This window comes from Pinus tabuliformis, chromosome 1_2, assembly GCF_031772625.1.
Source record: "Pinus tabuliformis cultivar Carrire ecotype Pingquan chromosome 1_2, CPIR1, whole genome shotgun sequence".
Taxonomy (NCBI): domain Eukaryota; kingdom Viridiplantae; phylum Streptophyta; class Pinopsida; order Pinales; family Pinaceae; genus Pinus; species Pinus tabuliformis.
In genome coordinates, this window is record NC_142298.1 from 360,272,614 (window position 1) to 360,294,253 (window position 21,640).

At 39.4% G+C, this 21,640-nt stretch overlaps 1 protein-coding gene across 3 annotated transcripts in view; it reads left to right on the top strand.

The window, feature by feature from the left end:
- Positions 1-636: 636 nt before the first annotated feature.
- PP5.2 (protein phosphatase 5.2) overlaps positions 637-21,640 on the top strand; it is a 114,531-nt gene continuing 93,527 nt past the window's right edge. The window contains exons 1-2 of one of the 3 annotated variants that reach the window (XM_089395196.1): positions 637-754; positions 5,021-5,304. In XM_089395196.1, the coding sequence (XP_089251322.1) occupies positions 5,223-5,304 (82 nt within the window). In that variant the 5' untranslated portion in view covers positions 637-754; positions 5,021-5,222. Of the gene's footprint in view, positions 755-805; positions 1,139-5,020; positions 5,305-21,640 lie in introns of those variants that run through there. The other 2 variants (XM_089395194.1, XM_089395195.1) reach the window with 2 other exon arrangements.

Genomic DNA, 21,640 nt, shown 5'->3' on the forward strand with positions numbered 1-21,640 from the left:
TCATTTGCATGAAGTGTACCTAGTACAAATCCATCTTAGAGTCGAGGTCATGAAAAGATGAAGTCTAAGTAAACTGAATGTATTGTCTATAAATAACCTCTCTAACCATGTGACAAGGGCATATGATAATGACATTTATGTTAGAGGTGTATATCACTTGAGTTGTGTTTAACATGAAAATATACATATCTTATCCTCTTTGAAATTGAATTTGTGATCTACAACATCTTTGGAATTAAATATCTGTACACCTCAACCCTCTAAATTTGAACACGAGAGTTCCAAAGAAAAAATATACCCACCTTACCCCTCCAAATATGACAACACATATTTACAACCAACGCCAGCGATCATATCAAAAAGGTGTATCTTGAGTGGTTCCATAGTGGAAATAAGTTCCTTCCCACTTGGATTCAATTCCTCTAAATAACTTGTTATGGCCATTTACAAAAAAAATAATCACATTAACCTCTCAAAACTTCACTTAAAAAAAGGCACCCGTGGATATCTGTGTCTAGATGCTAAGTGATGTTTAGACTATAAATATATCCAAATCTTACCCCAATTCCTCCTTCTTCCAATTCCATTTTCCATATTTAAAGAAATTTCCTTGAAAATAATGATGAGGCCCCCCACTTAGCGCAAGTAAGATACCGTTTTGTGTTTATTTCTGGCCTCACAACCGCGGACAGCCACGTACCAAGAGAAAATTGTGGCAGGACGCTCACAAGTTGACGAGGGAAGGGAATAAGGGGTAAGATATTAACAATGTTTAGATGTATAATTAATGGTTTTTTCTTAAGCAAAACCGCTTTTCCCTGTCGATCACCTTTAACTTTCTAAGCCCTCTTTCTTCGTGAATCTTCTCCATTCTGGTGCGTGTCCTTCACGGGTAACGGCGCAGTGCCGCTATCGCATAATCAAATATATACCACTGAATACAAAATATTTATTCAAAATCCCAAACGAAAGTCCCACTCTCCCCCCAAGTCCTGCTCAAAATAGAACAAAACAGAGGTACATTGTGTACCTCCCTCTGAAAATATTTCATGCTGTTTAGCGGATGAATTCTGAACTGCAACATCGACATTCTAGTTTCAAGGTTTCTTCTGGTGATATTCAGTCACCATAACTGCAGGTAAGTTGCCGTTTTTCTCTGCACTCTAGTGTCGAGTCTGTTTTTCCCTTTTTGAACCCTTGAAAACCCTGCTTGTTAGGGTTTAATGTTTCTGATTTTATGTTATCTGATGAATTAATTAGTTTCGTTCTTATTCTTGAGCGCGGCTTCCGTTTCCGCAGTTTCTGTTTGCTCCGCATTAATTAACTTTTCGCCCAATTAAGTTGCCAATTAGAGTTGCGATACTGTTGTCGTCATTTTTTCCGAGTCTTGTTCGCCTTTTGCACAATTTCATGTGGGCCGGAGTTGTTTTTACCTTTGTTACCTTGAACGGATTCCGTGTAGTCACAGTGCCGCAAAATGTTAGGTTAACATATGTAACTCTTCAATAAATGCCCTTGATTATGGGCCATGGCCATCGTACTGGTGTTTAGAAAAAGAAAAAGGTCGTTAGAACAGGAAACATCTTAAAATAGGATGCATTATAAAAAATTTCCAAGAAAAGTTGTGTGAAGATTTGTTCCCCTCGAAATATGTATCAATGTTTCAGTGGTTTCCAAGATGCTCTCCACCCTCCCTCTTCCTCTTTTGGTTTTAGCACAACGCTGGGAGCACAGGAGCCACTTCAAAGGAAAATGTACTTGAGGAGGCTTCCAACACCCACAAACATGGGTGATCCACAGTCGCAGTTTTTCCATTAGAAATCTGCAATGTGCACATAATACTGTTCGAAATGTTGAATGGGAAGAACTTAAGAACATGGTATTTAAGAAATTTTGAACTTATAATCGAAGAGGTACCACCGAGCTATTACATAGCAAGGCATTTCTATTGCAAGCCAACTCCTGGAAAAGAGTTTTTCAAATGGAAGGTTGTAATACCAACTGAAGGCATAGGATAATTTTGAAATAGTGGGTTTTAGCATTAGCTGTATCTTGATTTTTTAAAATAATTGGTATCGATTCAAGTTTGAAGCCATCCAACAGAACCTAAGAAACGAGGGGCTGTTTAAAAATTAGCATATAAAAACACTGTTCAACCTAAATGAAGTTTTTTTATCAGTATTGTTCATTGCCACTATGGTATTGGCTGTGGGATAAAGGGCCTAAGAACTTATAAAACGGGATCTGCATTCAACTGCCATGCATTGGCTTTGATGGGTACATTTATCATTCTTTTCTATCGAGTTGATATATTTTGTCGCGTACTGGATATATTTAATTTCTTATGTGAAGCATGATACATCTGGGATATGTGCCTTCCATTTCACCATAATGTTGAAGTTGCTGCAAAATAGCTAAAGAGTAAAATATATTGGATTTGTTTGAAGTGCTACACTTAACGAGTACACATTTTGGTTCTCTGCACTGAGTACTAGGTGGATATTGCTCTCATTTGAACAAGGGAATTGATTTACCATTGGTCATTCATGTCCAAAAGCTGTGTTGTCCATGGGGATTGGTTTGTCCCCATTTCTTTATAGTCAAAAGATACCATAATGTCGTGATTTGGGCACACTTATCATTCTTTTGTACGGAGTTGATGTTTTTGTTGCATACTGGATATATTTGATTTCTTGTGTGAAGCATGATACATCTGGGACATGTACTTTTTGTTTTACCATAGTGTTGAAGTTGCAGCAGAATAGCTAAATAGTAAAATATATTGGATACATTTGGAGTGCTACCTTTAATGAGTACCCTTTTTTGTTCTCTGCACTGAGTACTAGGTGGGTATTGCTCTCATTTGAACAAGGGAATTGATTTACCATTGGCCATTCATGTCGAAAAGCTGTGTTGTCCATGGGGATTGGTTTGTCCCCATTTCTTTATATTCAAAAGACACCATAATGTCATGCCAAATTTAATGTATCTGTAGACAAGTGCTACTTTTTGTCCTCAAACTGAAGCCAGTTGGTGACTTCACTTTATATACTATCTAATTTTTAGTGAGTTGTTGTTACTAATGTCTGGCTTCCCTTGTGTTTACAAGTTAACATAGTCCTACTATCAAAGATTATAAACATCAGACATCAAAGATTCCCTAGAGCATAATTTATGGCCTTGTGAGCGATGGCACTCATGTTGAAATCTTTAAAGTGATATTCAAAGATTCCCTAGAGCATAATTTATGGCCTTGTGAGCGATGGCGCTCATATTGAAATCTTTAAAGTGATATTAAGGTATATGGAATTGAGATCTCATTTGCATAAGGGAGTTGATTTTTACCATAGTGCAGTCATGTCGAAAAGTTGTTTTTATCCATGGAGATTGGTCTGTCATATTTTCTTTGAAAGACACCAAATGTCATGACAAAATCGATGTATCAGTGCTGCACTTAACGAGTACACTTTTTGGTTCTTTGCACTGAGTACTAGGTGGGTATTGCTCTCATTTGAACGAGGGAATTGATTTACCATTGGCCATTCATGTCCAAAAACTCTGTTGTCCATGGGGATTGGTTTGTCCCCATTTCCTTATATTCAAAAGATTCCATAATGTCGTGATTTGGGTGCACTTATCATTCTTTTGTATGGAGTTGATGTTTTTGTTTCATACTGGATATATTTAATTTCTTATGTGAAGCATGATACGTCTGGGACATGTACGTTTTGTTTTACCATAATGTTGAAGTTGCAGAAGAATAGCTAAGTAGTAAAATATATTGGATACATTTGAAGTGCTACCCTTAATGAGTACACTTTTGTTCTCTGCACTGAGTACTAGGTGGGTATTGCTCTCATTTGAAAAAGGGAATTGATTTACCATTGGCCATTCATGTCCAAAAGCTGTGTTGTCCATGGGGATGGGTTTGTCCCCATTTCTTTACATTCAAAAGACACCATAATGTCATGACAAATTTAATGTATTGGTAGACAAGTGCTACTTTTTGTCCTTAAACAGAAGCAAGTTGGTGACCTCACTTTATATATTATCTAATTTTTAGTGAGTTGTTGTTACCAATGTCTGGCTTCCCTTGTTTTTACAAGTTAACAGTCCTGCTATCAAAGATTATAAACAACAGACATTAAAGATTCCATAGAGCATAATTTATGGCCTTGTGAGCGATGGCACTCATGTTGAAATCTTTAAAGTTATATTCAAAGATTCCCTAGATATAATTTATGGCCTTGTGAGCGATGGCGCTCATATTGAAATCTTTAAAGTGATATTAAGATATATGGAATTGAGATCTCATTTGCATAAGGGAATTGATTTTTACCATAGTGCAGTCACGTCGAAAAGTTGTTTTTATCCATGGAGGTTGGTCTGTCATAATTTCTTTGAAAGACACCAAATGTCATGACAAAATCAACGTATCAGTAGACATGCGCTGCTATTTTCTTTCTTTCTTTTCAAAATGAAGCCAATTGGTAATTCACATTTTATATTTTTCTAATTTTAACTGATGATACTCATCTGTGGTTTCCTTTGTTTCTGCAAGTTAACATACTCCCAGGATCAAGGTTACAATCATCATACGTTAAAGATTCCCTAGAGTATCATCCATATAATTTATGGTCTTGCGAAAAATGGCGGCCATCTTAAAATATTTAAACTTTAAAGTGACATATCATATTAGGATACTTCGAGTTGAATATAATGTAGTTGTTAAACGTCTTTAATGAATTCCGTTTGTTTTAACTTCTAAATTGTTGGTGGGTATTCCCTATAGGCAAAGGTTTTTGGTTTACAATATTACGTTGTCATCATAAGTCGCTCTGTATGCTATTAACATATTTTTGGATATATAAAAAAAGAGTTTAATATAGCAAGATAATTTACAAAGATTTGTCAGAGAGTTTGATTTCATTTTGTATGCATTAGCAAACGTCGTCAGTAATGTCGCGTATTCTAGGGGCAACTGCAAAGAAAGTTTACATGAAATTTTTTGTTGATGCAGCAGGAGTATTGAACAAAGGCTATAAAGAATCTATGTAGCAGTGAAATTTTAGATCAGGATGCTTAAAGAAAGCTTATTTTGATTTGCTGCTTGAGGTTGGAATCTTTGAAATGGTAGTTCTGTTAATGGTTGGAGAGTTGCTTATGGAGTTTGTACAATAGTAGCTAGGAGCCTTCAGCTTTGAGACAGACATCCTGGAGAAATGTCCAACATGCATGGGGCTACGACATCAGATGTTGAACGTGCAGAGGAAATAAAGGCTATTGCTAATGCAGCATTTCAAGGTGAGAACTTCTCTCCCTTTGTCTCTCTCTACCTGTCTACTTGTCTCTCCATTATAATGAATTGCAATTCGCTCTGATTTAGTAAGAACATTAAGTAAATTTTTGTATTTGCAAAATGCTGAAGTTTGACTAAAGAATGATACATACAGTTGTTTAGAAAAATATCATGTAATGCTACTGCGATATGTCTGTTTGATACAGGTCAGTTTTTCCAACTAGGAATATGTAAAGTATATGTTCTTTCTGTAACTAATGGCCTGCCACTGAGAAACCAGACTAGTAGCTCAGAAAAGTTGCTTTTAGCCATGCTAATGGAACATATGATAACCTTTCTTCAAGAATGTCAAAAAGCCTGATGGAATCCAAAATTTTGCTATAAAGCTGAATCCTATCTAACATATGACTGGCAGCCTTGCTGCTCCTGATATAGAAAACAAAAAGAAACAAGATGAACATTTAAGTTGATGGAGAGTCCACTTGTATAGTTGTAGGTGCTGCAGTTTTCTCCACTGAATTGGAGAATTCGAAATCAACAACTTTCTTTGCTAGCAAGGAGACAATGTCATTGAGTTTCCTCAGTTGCAGCTAGACCTCATCTATACTCAGGAGGATTTCCTGTTGGGCTTCCGATCGCTCCACGAGCACTTTTCCTATATGGTTTTGGGTTGTCAATATGGATCCACAGTTTGCATATATCTGGTTTGTCTTGTGTGTGTATTTGTAGTTTTTGGTATCCAATTGACAACCTCTTCCTAAACTTATGCACTTGTATAGTTGTAGGTGTTGCAGTGTTCTCCACTGAATTGGAGAATTTGAAAGCAACAACTTTCTTTGCTAGCAAGGAGACCTTGTCATTGAGTTTCCTTAGTTGTAGCGAGATCTCATCTATACTTGGGAAGATTTCCTATTGGGTTTTCGATTGCTCCACGAGCACTTTCCCATATAGTTTTGATTGTATATATAGATCCACTGTTTGCATATATCTAGTTTGTCTTGTCTGTGTATTTTTAGTTTTTGGTATCTGATTGCCAACCTCTTCCTGAACTTCAGCTTTTGATTGAATCCGTGTTCCACTCTTGCTCCTTCCCTAGCTTGGCTTATTTCTCTCCAAATCTCCGTGGGGTTGTTGGCTGCATATGCTGCAGTTGAATGCTTTGAAGCTAATTGAGCTCTCAGAGAAGGGGAAGGCCGACCACTTCATCGGTCCTTGTGACCAGGAGGAATATGATCTTGAGGCATATTATGATAGAGGAAAGGGTATGATTCAAAAAAGCAAGGAGCTGATATGGCTTGAGGTTGCGACACTTGTCTATAGGTTAAGTGAGAATTGAGAGAAACAAATGGCCATAGAGGAGGTACTAGAAAAATCTTCAATAGAGCAGCACAACTAACATGAACAAGAAAAGAGATGACGAACCACATAAAGCAAAGAGGGGATGAAAAATATTAAAGCTTACCCGCTGTGGAGGAGGCTATGGACATTGACTATAGGGAAGCCAAGAATGGAGTGAGAATTCCCTTGAGAACGAAGACTCTAAATGCCCTCTTGATTGCAACACACCAAGTGATGACCAAAATCTTAGAGCTTGGACTGTTCTTAGCTCTATCACTGTTTGAATAAATCCCTTAGATAGCAAAACCTTCTAAATTGATGAGAGAGATAAACAAAAGTACTTGCCCCTTGTGTAAGAGTTTTCTTGCAAATACCTTAGGGCTGTCTATGGTAGAATGAAAGCTCACCTGGGAACACTAATAGTGAATTCTTTCCAGGGAGTGGAACTATGTTAAAATTGGCAACTAGGGCCAAACTTCATGTGGATCACCTTATTTATTGCTTCTGATATTTTTCCTAGATTCCTCTCATTGAGAGGTGTAGGATTGATCTAAAGATCATCCGATTCCGATAAGTATTTATGGAGATATGAATTTATTTTGATTATGGACAAATTGTCAAGGTCGGCCAGCAAACTTATGTAGGCTCAAAAGCCCAACAGTCATGTCTATTCAACCTCAATGTTTGCATATAAATACAAGGAGCATTCTCCTCATTTGGACAATTCAATTCACTCATCTTCTCTCTCTCTCTCCTACGCATAAAATGAGCCTCTCTGTCTCTCACACGTGTGGCTGAAAGGAAGACGTCCTAGGGCGAGGAAGACGCAGAAAGAAGGATGCTAGGGCAGCAGGTCATCTCTTTGACCAGCGTTAACCTTCTAGAAGTGCAGATTGGGTGTGATTGCCTGTCCTAGGCAAGCTGCAATTTTTGGCACGAAAATCAAGGTGATCTGACCTTTGGTTTGACCGGTATTGACTGCCCTAGTTTAGGGTTGCAAGTTGACTGAACTTTTGGGGCTGTTCAAGGGCTGTTTGTTCAGGCTGTTCGAGGACAAGTTGATCGGAAATTGACTAAGTATTTTAGAGGTCAATTTCAACTAGTTTGACCAAGTTTGACTTTGCTGATCTAGGGTTTGCTGCTGCTGATATAAAATTACAGAATTCAGATTTTGTACTATTTCTCTCTGCAGAACTATTGAAGATAAAAGAAGATTTGATCAAAGGGTTTCCTCGTATTGGGGTTTGTCCCTAATTAGCCGCCTCATCTTGTGTCTCTTGTCTTGGCTTGTTTTCTATTGACCATTTAATGTTCTATCTGTTCTTTACTTAATGTACATGTGATTGCTAATTTGTGGCTAATAAGACGAAAAATAAGTAAACTACTCTAAGCATAGAACATACCATAATTTAACATGGTATCAGAGTTGAGGTGAAGACAAAGCCCAAGCAAGAGCAAGAGCAATCATCGAAGAGAAAGTTGGCAAGGCTATCTTAAAAAGAAATTATGGGGTCCTCAACACAATTCCCTGCTGAAGACAAAGTCCGTGAGAAGTCTGATTATCACGGATGGAAGATGTTTCTCGATCTAACATTAGAAGAACAGGAAGTGTTGGACCATGTGAGAGGCGGGATTATTGAGTCTCCATCAAATGCATCACTGCTGCTAGGAACAAATGGACCAAGGGAGAAGTCAAAGCAAGGAAGATCACCCGAGACTCTATCGACAAGCGCTTGGTGGCCTATGTTTTTGAGCTGAACACCTCCAAGGAAATCTACGATAGACTGGTGAGTTTATTTAAAATTAATGATGCAAATCAAGTCTTGTTTCTTAGAAATAAAGCTGAAGGAAATTAAGAAGGGCAAAGATGAGAGTATGCAAGCATATTTCTTAAGGATCACCGAGATCAAGAACGATCTCCTATCTATTGGGGAAGTAAATCCCTGACAGGGAAATGACACTCACAACTCTTAGAGGATTGCCATCTGAATGGTATATATTCAGGACTACTCTTCTCAACAATAACGTAATTCTTGGATTTGAGGAATTAATGGCCAGATGCATTTAAGAAGAAACGAGGATGGAAGAGCAAGAAATGCCCATACTTAAAGGTCATCCCTCTGCCTTTTCTTCTCATACTAAAAGAAGAAACAATTCTGGGGCTAAATTCAAAGGAAAGGCTGGACCAAAGTGTGGAAGAAAATGACGATGTTACAATTGCAATAAAATGGGTCACTATGCAAGGGAGTGCCCTGATAAAAGGGACTCACACCGGGACGATGATCAAAATCCCTCTCAAGGCAATCAAAGGAATGGCAGGTCAAATGGCAGAGGTAAAAGAAGTGCCAGAAATCAAGGAAGAGGACAACCATTCAAGAAGGCAAGAAATTCTAGGTATGAATCTAACACTGTTAACAATAAGCAAGATGAATATTATCTACCAGCAGCTCTATCTACTACTACTCCCCCGGACTTGCCGGGAAATTGGCTTATTGATAGTGGTGCGTCAAGGCACTTCATTGGTTACAAAGAAGCTCTCTATAATCTGATACAGAAGGAAACCAACCTGGAAATTGTTCTTGGAGATAATTCAAAATATCCCGTGAAAGGCGTAGAAAATGTCACTCTTCAATTGAATCAAGGTAATACCGTCCACTTACAAGATGTATTATATGTACTTGATCTCAAAAAGAACCATTTTGGCAATTGAAGACAAAGGCTACAAGGTGGCCTTCAGCGATGGCAAGGTACGTGTATGGAAAAAGAACTTTAAAGATGCTTTTACTCTTGTGATCCATTATATCAGGTTGGTGGAAGTCTACTGGGTGTCATGTCTTTTGACACATCTCTTCAGTCCGAACTATGGCATCGGAGGTTTGCTCACCTTCATTATAAAGCTCTACCCGATGTAAGGAAAATGGTGATCGGGATGCCTGAGTTCAGATTAGAGCAAGAAGGTGTATGTCTAGGATGTGTCGAAGGGAAGCTCAAAAGGGGACCATTCCCTTAAAGCCAAAGCAAGACCTTTGATATATTGCAGTTGGTTCACTCAGACATATTTGGTATGATGCTTGTGAACTCCTTGGGAGGATATTTATATTACCTCACTTTTACAGATGATTATTCTCACAAGACTTTGGATATACTTCTTGAAAAGACGGATGAAGTGTTTTCCTGGTTTTGGCACTTCAAAGTCTTGATCAAGAATCAAACCGAAAAGAAGATCAAGATCTTAAGGACTAATAATGGGACTGAATACGAATCCAATGAGTTTCATGACTTTTGCAAAGAGGCTGGCATTAAGAAGGAGACTACTACACCATATACTCCTGAACAAAATGGTGTGGCGGAAAGGAAGAATTGTACAATTGTGGAAGTTGTTCGTGCAATGCTCCATGATCAAAGACTTTCGAAGTTTCTATGGGCCTAAGCTACAAATACCGCCGTATATGTACAAAACCGATGCCCTCATCAAGCATTAGGTTCCAAGACTCCCGAAGAAATGTTCACTGATAAGAAACCTGACGTATCTCATTTTAGAATTTTTGGAAGCCCTGTATATTTTCATGTGCCTAAAAAAAAGGAATAAATTGGGTGCATTTGGAAAGAAAGGAATCTTTGTGGGCTGTAGCGAAAATAACAAGGGCTATAGAATCTATGTAGCTGGTCAAAGGGAAGTCGAGATTAGTCATGATGTCACCTTTGACGAAGATATGGCTCTTAGTAAGGTAGACAATTTTCCTACTTTAAGGGGATCTAAAGAAGTTGACACCAGGGAACCGAAGGAAAAAGAAGATGAGACGATGCCCGATGTGGAAGAACCTATGGATCCTATTGAGCCTCCTCCCTAAGAGCCTTCCTCTTCTAGGAAGAGGCCTTCATGGCTTAGGGGGACACTTGATGATGTTGAAGGACTCATTGCACCCCATGGAACCTTCCGTGAAAGTAAGAAGCCAAACAGGTGTCAGAGATACCTGACCATCATGAGCACGATCATCCAAAATGAGCCTTCATCATTCACAGATGTCGTCAAGCATCAAGTATGGAAGGATGCTATGACCGAGGAATATGAGTCCATTATGAAAAACGATTTTTGGGATGTGGTCTCCAAACCCCAGGACAAAGCAGTTGTCACTTCAAAATGGCTTTACGAGATAAAGCATGCAGTTGATGGAAGTGTGGAAAAGTATAAGGCTCGTTTTGTCGCTTGTGGCTTCTCCTAGAAGGAAGGTATAGACTATGACGAGATATTTGCACTTGTTGCTCGATATACCACCATCCGCTCGATCATAGCCCTTGCTGCTTCGCAAGGATGGAACCTACACCAAATGGATGTCAAGACTGCTTTCTTACATGGTTCGATCAAAGAGGAGGTCTATGTGGAGCAACCCAAAGGATTTGAGATTTATGATCAAGAATCTCATGTGTGCAGGTTGAAGAAGGCCCTCTATGGGCTAAAGCAAGCACCTCAAGCATGGTATGAGAGGGTCGACAGCTATTTGATGAAGCTGGGATTCACTAGGAGTGAAGCTGACCCTAACCTTTACTTTAAGGTTATAGATGATAAGCCTCTCATACTGGTGCTATATGTTGATGACCTCTTTCTAACAGGTGTAGACCCTCTCATTCACGAATGTAAGAGAGAGTTGGCTTCTGAGTTCGAGATGAAAAACCTAGGACTTATGTACTATTTCCTAGGACTGGAAGTCTGGCAGAAACTAGGGGAGATTTTCTTATCTCAAGGAAAATATATGGTGAAGATATTGGATAGATTCGGCATGGTGGACTGTAGGCCCGTAACTACCCCGATGGAGCTTGACTTCAAGAAGTTAAGCGGTAGTGCTACCAGACCTGTTTTACGAAATACTACCGAGTATCGTCAACTTGTCGGAGCATTAATGTTTTTCGTGAACTCCCGTCCGGATATATTCTTTGTAGTCAACACATTGAGTCAACATATGGTTGAGCCTCACCACTCACATTGGATTGGTGCCAAGACTCTGTTGAGATATCTTCGTGGCACAATCACTTATGGGTTGAGATACACTGCCGGAGATATGAGACTACTTGGGTATACTGATGCTGATTGGGCAGGCAGTGTGGTGGATCGAAAGAGCACTTCCGGGTGTTGTTTCTCTTTGGGATTTGCCTCGATATCCGAGATGAGCAGGAAGCAGAAGTCGGTGGCTTTGAGCACCGCCGAGGCAGAGTACGTTGCTGCTAACATGGCCTCCTATGAGGCAGTCTGGTTGCGAAATCTTTTCAGTGAGCTGTTTGGATTTACATTGGATACCAACATGATTCTGTGTGACAACCAGAGTGGGATTCGTTTATCAGAGAATCCCATATTTCATGATTGCTCCAAGCATGTCGATATCAGGTACCACTATATTCGAGATATGGTGTAGCGAGGAGCAAGAAGGCTCCAACATATCGGTACAAATGAACAGGTCACCGACATTTTGACAAAGCCCCTAGGAAAGGTCAAATTCCTGACTTTCCAAGAACGACTTGGTGTCGTTCAGAGAACCTCTTATGAGGGTTGACTATGATGTATTGAGCTTTGGGAGCTCCAGGGGGTGCGGGGTACTTCTTGGAGCGACATGGGACCACAGGGCGACTCACCATCCCCTAGTGGTGCACTATGTACAAGGTAAAGGTTCAACCTTCCCCTGTGACACCCCGTGGTGACCATGGAACAGGATGGTTAGTTCTCCTGTGGAACAGGATGATTTGTTCTCCGTGGCGATTGTGGAGCAGGATGATTAGTTCTCTTGTAGGTCAGGATGATTAGTTCTCTGTTTCATTCACTGGACAGGATGATTCGTTCTCTTGTGGATATGATGATTAGTTCTCCTGTCGAGGCATCCTACCCATGCAATTTGGGACTCATGGGAAGTACCTCTCATCTGATCAATGAGCAGGGAAATGAGGATAGGGACCATAGTAGTACTATCGATGGACGCATCGCTGTATTTACCATACTCCCTATGCTAGGATGACCTCCATTGATCTGGGATCAGTGAGAGTGGTTCACACTCTGAGGCTGACTTCGGGTCAATGGAGGATGGTATGATACATCCTCGATCATTTCTTCTTCTTCATAGTTTGAGCAGAGCAAAGAAGAGCATAGCAGAGTAGGGTCAAGTTGTACAACGACGGTCTGGCAGATTGCAGATGAAGTTCTCCCTAGTTGAGAGGGAGTGTTAAAATTGGCAACTAGGGCCAAACTCCATGTGGATCACCTTATTTATTGCTTCTGATATTTTTCCTAGATTCCTCTCATTGAGAGGTGTAGGATTGATCTAAAGATCATTTGATTCCGATAAGTATTTATGGAGATATGAATTTATTTTGATTATGGACAAATTGTCAAGGTTGGCCAATAAACTTATGTAGGCTCAAAAGCCCAACAGTCATGTCTATTCAACCTCAACGTTTGCATATAAATACAAGGAGCATTCTCCTCATTTGGACAATTTAATTCACTCATCTTCTCTCTCTCTCTCACTCTCATGTGTGGCTGAAAGGAAGATGTCCTAGGGCAAGGAAGACACAGAAATAAGGATGCTAGGGCAGTAGGTCATATCTTTGACTAGTGTTGACCTTCCAAAAGTGCGGATTGGGTGTGGTTGCCTCTCCTAGGCAGGCCGCAATTTTTGGCACGAAAATCGAGGTGATCTGACCTTTGGTTTGATCGGTGTTGACTGCCCTAGTTTAGGGTTGCAAGTTGACTTTAGAAATCTGCAAATTGACTGAACTTTTGGGGTTGTTCAAGGGTTGTTTCTTCAAGCTGTTCGAGGACAAGTTGACTAGAAATTGACCAAGTATTTTAGAGGTCAATTTCAGCTAGTTTGACCAAGTTTGACTTTTCTGACCTAGGGTTTGTTGCTGCTGATATAAAATTACAGAATTCAGGTTTTGTACCATTTCTCTCTGCTGAACTATTGAAGATAAAAGAAGATTTGATCAAAGGGTTTCCTCGTATTGGAGTTTGTCCTTGGCTAGCCGCCTCATCTTGTGTCTCCTCTTGGCTTGTTTTCTGTTGATCATTTAATGTTCTATCTGCACTTTACTTAATGTACATGTGATTGCTCATCTGTGGCTAATAAGAAGAAAAATAAGTAAACTACTCTAAGCATAGAACATACCATAATTTAACAAACTATATATTACGAATACAAGCTTAATGCCAAAACTTCTCCTTAGCCTAATTTTAAAACAACTCAAGAAAATCACATTTTCTTTGCCCTCTAAACTAATTAGCAACCACTTAAGACTAGGAAAGCCGAATACAAAAGGGGTAATAATTGAAATCCTATATAAATTTCCTTATCCACTCCTCCTCTAGATTATCATCTGCTTGATTGTTATCCACCTACTACGATTGCTAGGTTGTCACTGCTAGTGCTAGTGCGATGATTATTGAATGGTGAAGAGGTCGTCGAATAATCAATTCAAACTTTAGACACTGTTAACCATGAAAACCATCATAAATTCAATTGCATGAGCCATGTCCCTGACTAACTGCCAAGCATGTGGGACTTTAAAACCCCTCTTGTTGTTTACTTCCATGCTTTTAACGATTGATAGGACGATATGGCATCTCTTGTGGGGAATATGGGAAGTATATGTTGGATGTTTTTTCCTTAGAAAAACGCATAACTTGTATTTGAGTTGAATTGAAATTACATATTGTAGATGCATATAGCATTTGAGAAATGTTTCTTGTCGGGAATATGGGAAGTATATGTTGGATGTTTTTTCCTTAGAAAAATGCATAACTTGTATTTGAGTTGAATTGAAATTACATATTGCAGATGCATTTATCATTTGAGAAATGTCTAAGAGATTCCTTCTCTATAAATAGCTCAACACAAAGGCTTTAAGCTCTCTGTATATATATCTAGCTCTATCTTGAGCAATTCATCAAAAAATGTCAATTAGGTCGAAGAATTTCGGAGGATGATTTTAAAATCATTTACAAAAATTGAATAATCAAAACTTTCCTCATATTGTTTAGGAAATGTCATGTATTGAGAATAACCTAAAATGTTCCCAACAAAAAAAACTAAAATTGGTATAAAGATTGTTCGCCAGTTGAGAAGATAACAAAGCAAATACAAAAAGTGTGCTTTCATTTGGAACATTACCATCCTTGATTTCCTTTACCATAGAGTATCAACAACTAATTGTTTGTCCTCCTTGGAGGAAAGATCAGATTTTATTAGTGTCTAACTAATTGATCACGAATAGGTCAAAGGTACTACAGAGTTCAACAATGTACATTACAAAGTTCAAATGCAAGGTTTCTCCTATAAAAGCATATTGAAGCTTGATAAAAACAAATATAAACTAATTTTAGATAAGATTTATAGTCTAAGATCATGAAACAAAAAAAAGTAGATAGATAACATAGAAACATGCAAGCACTATTGAGAACCCAATAATAAAATTTCTAGTGAGGAAGGGGGATGATGTCTTGCATGAAAGGCATTTATTAACCACCCTGGAAGCTCTTTCCCCTAAACATCGAAGGTTGAAGAGAAGTTCATGATGGATTGCTAGTTAGATGGTTTTCATGAGCTAGGAGATATGGTATGAGATGTGTGTTGTTGTTTGGATGGTGTATCCTTGTGTCAAAATTTGGAGGAAGTCTCCTATCTTCTAATGTCGTGTGAAGTAGCCTTGGATATGAGGCAACTCCCTTGAAGGACCTTGCAAGTTGAGCTTGAATGGTCTCCTAGGTTGTCATGGATTTGGGAGTTGATGTAAAGTTGTTATATGCTTCCCTCTTGGTGACTTTGTTTGTTTAGATCATGGGAAAAAGATAATTGGCGTGGAGGTGTTTGGTCTAAGCGGGGGTCGCTAGGCCCTAGGGTGAGTGGTATCCAAGGTTGAGGATCTCCCTCAATGTATAGGGCTAGCCATCTCTTGTTTGGAAATTTGGAAGAAGGTAGAGAGAGTGTGTCAAAACTCCTTGAAAAGACAATGAAATTGTAATATGGAATAATGAAAGATGAAGTGCTCCTTAATCTCACGAAGATTGTAGAGACATCATGTATCCCTATGTGTTATAATGATTCATTTTGACATAAATCTAATGGGAACCTACTTAAAAACTAGTCGAGGGATCCTAAGTTCGTGCATTCAGTGCCTAAGTGCGCAAAGGGGTTGACAATAATGTCGTCCCTTAGCTCCATGAAGTGCTTTGCATGTAAGGCCTTCTTGGGGTTTAACCCCCTAATGGTTTGACCCAAGAAACTTTTATATATTGTTTGAAAATGTTCTCTTTGACAATCTCGAGGAAATTTTCCCGAGTGTTGTTTTTCATAGACATGGAGTTTTTTTTGTTTTGTTTTGGTTTTTTTTTTTTTTTTTTTTTTTTTTTTTTAACATAAATTATTGACTTCACCTCTTCAAATATTGTACTCAACACCAAATTTACCATCTTGTATTTCCCTTTCACCAACCTAATTACCACCGGATATTTCTTGAACACCTAACTCTTTTTTCTGTTGTCACCTTCAACAATCCCTTCAAAGCCAAAGGTTCAACATAGTTGTTGGATTCTTCTCCGAGTTGCGCCTTAAAGCTTATGGAATGAGTTCCATTTAAATGGATGATGCCTTTTGCCTCTTAAATGGATGGAGTGTCTTGATTGACCCCATTAAAAAACCCCCATCCTCTTGATTCATTTGTTAAATTTCTTGAACTATGCAATTACTTAGATGAATCACTGAAAACAAGGCAACTAAAAATTGAAACCAAATTTACTTTCACCAAGATACAAAGTTTCTTAACAATCTATCAGCAATGGAAAACACCAGAGGTAAACAACACATTGACACAAATTGACACGCTTGTTTACCTAGGAAACCCAAAAGGGAAAACATGCTTTCTTTGTGGTGGTATTTTATTGATTTTTCTTGAGCAATTGGATCTATTACATTCACGTTGCTTTCTACAACTAGCAATGTATCTCCGAGAACACAATTGTTCTCCTGTTGAATAGCCTAGACTTGCCCTGTGAATCCTTTGATCCTTGTTCCTATTTCCTTACGCACTAGAGTCCCTATTTCCTTGCACACTAATCTTATATCCTAGTGGACGAGGAGCTCCTATTTCCCAGTGCAGATCTCTTGTTTCCTTGTGCACCTGTGGTCTCCCAAATCTGCGTGCACACACACACAAATTATTGATCTCTCTTTTGTGCCTTCGTCCTTCTCTTTATAGACCAATTCAAGCATGTAGGGAGGCCTAGTTCAGTTTAGAAGCTTGAGTTTTGATTGCGAGTTAGCATAGATTTCTACTCGTCCTTTCTCCAATCAACACTTGAGTCTTAACTCGTTCTCTCTCTAATCAATACTAAAGACTAAGACTAACTCGTTCTAACTGAACTTGTAATTTCCACTTGGTTTTGTAGGAAGTGTCATAATATCAAGCTAACCACGGGGGAATATGTATTGAATAGTCCAATGCTTTCCATTCCAATGGGTGGTGTTGATGTTGTATTAGGAGTCCAACGGTTACAATCTTTGGGGATGATAGCTTTTAATTTTCAAGAACTTTTCTTGAAATTTTCATGGGAAGAAAAGGAACTAGAAACATCAAAAGAAGAGGATATACACTAGGAACCAACCCCAGAGAAAGAAGAAATGAATTTGACCATATATTGTAATGCATTGGCAGGAATTACCACTCAAACTCTCAAGATAGAAGGATTTATCAAGAAAAAAAGGTAATAGTGTTGATCGATTATGGTAGTATCCAGGAATTGTTCATTTATGTGATGTAAAAGAGGTTGCTCCCTTAAAGAGGCTAGTTCTCAATTCGTTGATCTATCTTTTCTTATGTTTTGTGATATGGTGAAGAAGACTCCATGTAACTGACGCTTCAACTCTACGCATCCAATCTAGATGATCATTACAGTAAACTAGAAATAAATTCATTGTAACTGAAGTCTATCTCACGGGTTCACACTCATGCTAGAGAAAGACAAATCAAGGTCTTCATTGGCTAAGGCACAAGCCAAAAGACCTTCACTCGCTATATTTTCAACACTCCCTCTTAGCGAGGAAGGGATTCTGTACAACTCCCAACTTATCTGTGAAACAAAAGAAACTGCCTCTTGCAATGCCTTGGTCAATATATCTGTTTGCTCCTTTGTTGGAATGTAAGATAACTTCACTATACCTTTCTGCACATAATCCCAGAGATGATGATACTTGATCTCGATATGCTTGGAGCGATCATGAAACATTGGATTCTTAAAGAGATTAATGCAACTCTGATTGTTACAGTGTATCACTTTAGGCTCCATCCCCTGCCTGAAAAGTCCCACAAGCAACTTCCTCATCCTGATAACTTCACACATTGCCAAATTGGCAGCCATGTACTTGACCTCTGTTGAACTGAGTGCAACTAATCTCTGCTCCTTGTTGAACTAGGAAACAATTGTTGACCCAATGCTGAAGACGCAACTTGAAGTACTCTTTTGATCCATGGAGCTCCATGCCCAATCTTCATTTGTGAAGCCCTCTTGCCTCACTCCACCAACTTGTCTGTATCATAATCCATAATTTGCTGTGCCTCTGGGATATCCCAAAACATGCTTCGCGACAACCTAGTTAACTCTGGTAAGATCCATTATGAACTGACTCAACTGGTTCACTGTGAAACATATGTTAAGTGGTGTGTTGACTAAGTACATAGACGACCCGATGAGATGCTTGTACAACGTAGCATCTACTCCTTCTGCTCTGCTAATGTCCATCGTCCTCCAATTTGTGACTAGAGGGATGGTCATGAGCTTGCAATCCTGCATATGGAACCTCTTGAGAATCTCTGTAGTGTACTTCCCTCGTTCCAAGAAGATCTCCCCATCACCCCGCCATATCCTCTAGCGTGTGGAAATAGTGCATAAGCCCTGTATCCTTCATCTCAAACTCCCTTGCAAGATCTGCCTTGCAATCTTGTATTGTGCTGTTTGCTCCAATCAATATAAGATCATCAACATCGAGCACTAGAATGAGCAGAAGCCCTCCAATTGTGATGTAGTACAAGTTGGCATCCACCTCACTCTTTGTGAAGCCCAATCCCTGAAGGTAGTTATTGATGCGAGTGTACCATGCTCTCAGAGCCTGTTGAGCCCATAAAGAGCTCTCTTCAGCAAACAAACATGTGTCTCTGCTGAAAATCTCAAACCCCATTGGTTGCTCCATATAAATATCCTCTTCAACCACCCTATTGAGGAATGTTGTCTTCACGTCCATCTAGTGGATCTCCCACCCAATATGAGCTGCAAGTGCTAGAATAGTCCTAATGGATGTATAATGCGCCAGTAGGCCAAACATCTCAACATAGTTGATGCCCTCTACCTGTGAGAATCCCTTGGCCACAAACTTGGCCTTATACTTCTTCACACTCCCATCTACTCCATGTTTCACCTTGTACACCCAACGTAAGCCTACTATTGATTTGCCCTATGGCCATGGCATAATCTCCCAGACATCGTTCTTCATGATGGAGGAATATTTCTCCAACATGGCATCTTGCCAAACTTGTTGAGAGGCTTCCTCGTCATAACAAGAAGGCTCTGTGTCCAACAACTCAGTGATCAATTCCATATATCCAGTGTACCTCTGTGGCTGCTTGCTCTACCTGAACATAGAGCTAGGAGTCTCAACTTGCTATTGGGCCTCCTGAATCAACCTCTCAGCCCACTTAGCTCTCTTCCTCCTTGTGTTGGGAGTCACTGATTGAGTGGTTGCCTCCACTCGTCTTGGTCTCTCCTCATCCTGTAATGACTCTTGGTCATCTTGCTATGAGACCCTCTTGCCACCCAGATGAGACTTAATCAGTGAAACTGGCTTAGGCTCCTCCTTAGGTACTCCAACTTGCTCTCGCTCCAAGGTGTTGAGAAATCTAGGGCGTCAATAGTTAGGTGATTTCTCTACTTATGATAATTGCTTGTGATAGTCTTTTTGCTTCTTGATTACGATCTTGTCTTCTTGAGTTATTATTGTGTTCTTTTCATCGAGACAATTACCAAATCGTGAACAACAAAGAGACAAGAGACACAATATATAGGTTGTCAGCCAGGGCCAAAACCTCTCACTCTTTGAGAGGAAAACCCAAACAAATTCTTCTTGTTGAACCTTCAGTTGACGAATACCAAGACCATGACAAAGACCCTTGACATTAGAGTCCTCCCAAGACCAAGTCACAAGCCAACTCTTCCTTGCTTCTCTTCCTCTTCCTCTTCTCAGCTCTCTTCAGATTCTCAACATCTTCTTGTAGGACTGCAACCCTTTATCTTCACAACAAAAACTCTAGATGACTTTTGCTCCTTCAATAGTCTTCTCAAGAGGGAGACTCCTTTCTCTTTCTTACTCGGCTTCCTTGAGCGAAGTCTTTTCCCAAACTCGATTACTCTTGTATTACTGCAAACTTTGGTCTATCCTTGCCAACTTTGGACCTGCAATCTCTCACATGTGTGAGGGTAATCTCGTCCAAAAACTATCCTTAATGATGCCACTCTCCTTCGCTATCCTTCCTTCGTTCCTTGCTGGCTTTAAGGCTCTTTCTAGGATGAATTGTGCACTTGATATGAGAGACTTCCTTCAACGAATTGATTTCCTCCAAATGAGGCTGAGCACTGGTATATATAGTCGTTGGTCATGATTGTTTAGGCCGACATGATCCCTTGGAGTAGGCTGACTTCATCTTCTAGATTTATTCCTTCGTTGTAGGCCGACTTGAGTGAGGGCTAGTAACAAGGTCTTGGAGGGAGACTTACAAGACAAATTTGAATCTTTACAATGTGTAACATGCCTTCATTACATGACAATGACTCTTTAGACTTTTGTGACTAGATGACAATATCCTTAAGGGCTCTCAATGGGAGCCTTAACTAAATATAAAATCTCTTGCTCATGAAACCCATGATGCAAGCATTACATTAATTTTATTTTTCTTCTTTTCATTTATTACATAAAATCATAATTACATATCATTATGAAGACGAAACCTAGTTACACTTTTCAACACTCCCTCTTAACTAAGGAGGTATTCATAATGGTACTTGGTCATTCTCAATCTGAAGATTTCTCATAAGAAGGATTGGATTGGTAAACCATCTGTTATAGCATCATATCAACCGACATTGTCACATAGCAAGGCCTTGACTAGCAACTCTATCTCTCCACAAGATCTGAGCTCAATGCTGGCAAGACCAATGATTTATAGACACTCTCATCATTGTCTCTCCAGGAACATACCCCACTCGTGTTCTTAGGGTGTGTTCCATTAGGACTATTCTTATCTTGGATTCCCAATCCTCAAAGAATATCGGTCCTCCACGACTACTTTTATCTTGGATGTCCTATCTCATCCTTAAAGGGCATCGAATGCCAAATGATTACCCAATCCTCCTTTCTGTATTCCCAAGTGAAGACAAGAATGATATGTCTATCTCTCCCTCTGAATTAGGGAGGACATATCTATTCCGCTAAAGGAATGTACCTAAGCTCCCTTTTGGCTTAGGAATTTCCAAGTTTCTTCCAAGTAAGAAACTTGTTTCCAGGCTCCCTCTTAATTAGGGACATAGTTTTAAAAGCCTGCCGGCTTGGAACCGACTCGGCCGGGTCACTTCACTTCATGCGGCCAGTAAACCCCAAAAACAACGTTTTTTTATATATTTTTTTAAATTTTTAAGATTTTGCCGAGTGTTGGGGAATCCAAGTTGTTTTAAAAATTGGTTAAGTGCTATTTGGGGTCCATTCCCCTCTCCCAAGCCCTATTTAACCCACTCAAATGATTTCATTCTCTCACAACCATCTCATGCATTTGAGTGAGAACTTCAGTGAGAGTTTGTGAGCAGTTGTTGAGTTTGTTTTTGGAGCAGCAGTGAGGAGTCTTGGGCAAGCATTGTAGCTAGAGTGAGGAGCTTCTTGGGCAGCCATTTGGAGCAGCATTGAGGAGTTGATTTCTTGGAGCAAG